The 2,105-nt window shown below is 43.8% G+C and overlaps 1 protein-coding gene across 1 annotated transcript; it reads right to left on the reverse strand.

Moving 5' to 3' along the window:
- Positions 1–222: 222 nt before the first annotated feature.
- Positions 223–1,752, reverse strand: LOC115900667 (uncharacterized protein C1orf21). The gene has a single exon (XM_030941662.1). The coding sequence runs from the start codon at positions 1,355–1,357 to the stop codon at positions 992–994; it is 366 nt and encodes a 121-aa protein (XP_030797522.1). The 5' UTR covers positions 1,358–1,752; the 3' UTR covers positions 223–991.
- Between the last annotated feature and the right edge of the window lie 353 nt (positions 1,753–2,105).

Consider the following 2,105-nt stretch of genomic DNA (forward strand, 5'->3'; position numbering starts at 1 on the left):
TAGAAAACACCTGAAACAGGTGATCAGCAGGTTCCCGATAAGGTCTCAGAAGTTGAGGAAGTGGGCTCAAATATGTGCATTAAGAGGCAGCATAATAGAGTTTCTGGTATATGACCTTCAGGAAATTTTTCCTTTTTTTAAAATTTTTTTTACATTTTAGAAGAATTTTTTAGTAACTATGTTTTTAAATTTTTTATTGTTTTATTTTATTTTTTATTTTTTTTCCATAAAAACAGTAAAATGTTTATTTTCTTAGAAAAAAAAGTGAGGAAGAGGGATTCAAAATGATTGTGATCACACTTCCATCTGCATCTGAGCAAAGCCAATGTTGCAAGCTTAATTCTTGATGAAGATACCTATTAAATCAAACAACCTGCCACTCACTCCTACGTCACTTCCAGGAGTCACATCACAGCATGCTTTTAATTGATAATAGCTTCTCTACTTCTTCTGAGCAGAGAAACAAGGCTTGGCATAGAAACCATCCCATCTCCAAAGCTCAACACTGCCAGTAAGAAGCAAGGCTCAGTCCATCTCTAGACTGCGTGCGAGAGATGGGGAGGAAGGAGAGAGGGCAGGAGATGCTTGTCTTAGAAGCAGAACCAGTTTAGAAGAGAAGCTTGATATCTGAGTTCACCACTACCTCATCTTATAGAAAATAGGTTGGAGAGCATCTGTAAAACCAACAGTATCTTTAAGGTGAAATTGCAGAATTTTGCTGCGTACCTAGACACAAGAGAAGTGAAAAGTTGCAACAAGTTTTAACTAGCAGCAACAAAGAAAGTTCGATAACAGATTTTTGTTTGTTTTTAGCAATATTCCTTTGCAAGTTCATTAAGAAACACTGTAATTTAATGGGGTGTACGATATGGAACGATCTTTTTTTGCTATAATGCTGTTCGCTGAATAGAACCGACCTTTGCAAAGATTTCAACTGGGGTGTAACCTATTTACACAGTAGTAGCTCCTGGTTTGAGTGGTAAAATTGGTGCTATGTGATATCCTCTTCTTCCGAACAGTAATCCCGACCCTTTTCAATTTTTTCATCCAGCATTCTGAAGAATTCTTGTTGGCTTTCAGAGATGTGCATGTTTGCTCTGGGTTGATGAACTAATCCCGGAACCTCTTTATTAGTTTTAAGTCTTACATTTGAGCTGGCACTTTTTTCCAAGTTTTCTTGGTTCCTGGCTGCTATTTTCTGCTCTTCTTCTGCCCCATTTTTCATGTATTTGACCTCTTCCACTGGTTTGATCCTATACTCATCGCCAAACACATCTCCATTCTGGTAGTTTTTCCCTTTCTGGGCTTCCTCTTCATTTTGAACAGTGGCAACATGCTTGGCGGAGGCACAGCCCATAGTCTCATTCGGTCAGCTTCAGCCGGGCTGAACTGTAAATCATCTCTACAGACACGGGGACATTTTTTTTTTCTTTAAACACAAAGAAAATCCACCTTGCTGCTGAATTGGTCAAGATGTGTGCACCTTGGGCGTTCGCGGGGGGGCTGAAGGTGGCAAGCCTCCCGCCCCCCGCCCCTGTCCTCCTCGCCTTTTTTCTTCCTCCCTTCTCCTCTTCTTCCTCCTCCTCCCCACAGTGTGTCCTGGGCTCCCCCTCCTCCCCGCCGCTTGGAGTAAGAACCCAAAACCCCGAAGCCGGGCCCGCGTGCAAGCGTGCGGGAGGCGGCGGCGCGCGGCCAGCTCTCCAGTAACTGAGCGCGGCGCGCAGCCCCCAACTAAAGTGTGAAAGAAGCGGCGGCCGCGGCGGCCGCGGCACCGAACGGAGTGGGCAGGGAGCGAGCGGGAGCTGGCGCGGAGCGAGCGAGGGAGGGACGCTCCTCCTATTTTATTGTTAAATCTTTTCTTTCCATAGGATTTTGGGGATTTGGTATTTAATTACATAAATTCTCTAGTGGTGATTTGTGAGATTTTGGTGTACCCATCACCAGAGCAGTAGACACTGAACTGAATTTGTAGTCTTTTATCCCTCAGCCCCTTCACACCCTTTTCCCCAAGTCTGTTTTATCATTCTTATGCCTTTGCATCCTCCTAGCTTAGCTCCCACTTATGAGTGAGAATATTCAGTGTTTGGTTTTCCATTCCTGAGTTA

Source organism: Rhinopithecus roxellana, chromosome 12 (genome assembly GCF_007565055.1).
Source record: "Rhinopithecus roxellana isolate Shanxi Qingling chromosome 12, ASM756505v1, whole genome shotgun sequence".
NCBI classification, from domain to species: domain Eukaryota; kingdom Metazoa; phylum Chordata; class Mammalia; order Primates; family Cercopithecidae; genus Rhinopithecus; species Rhinopithecus roxellana.

Excerpts from the sequence above, each read along its gene's own strand:
- LOC115900667 (XM_030941662.1), bottom strand. The coding sequence starts at position 1,357 with ATGGGCTGTGCCTCCGCCAAGCATGTTGCCACTGTTCAAAATGAAGAG.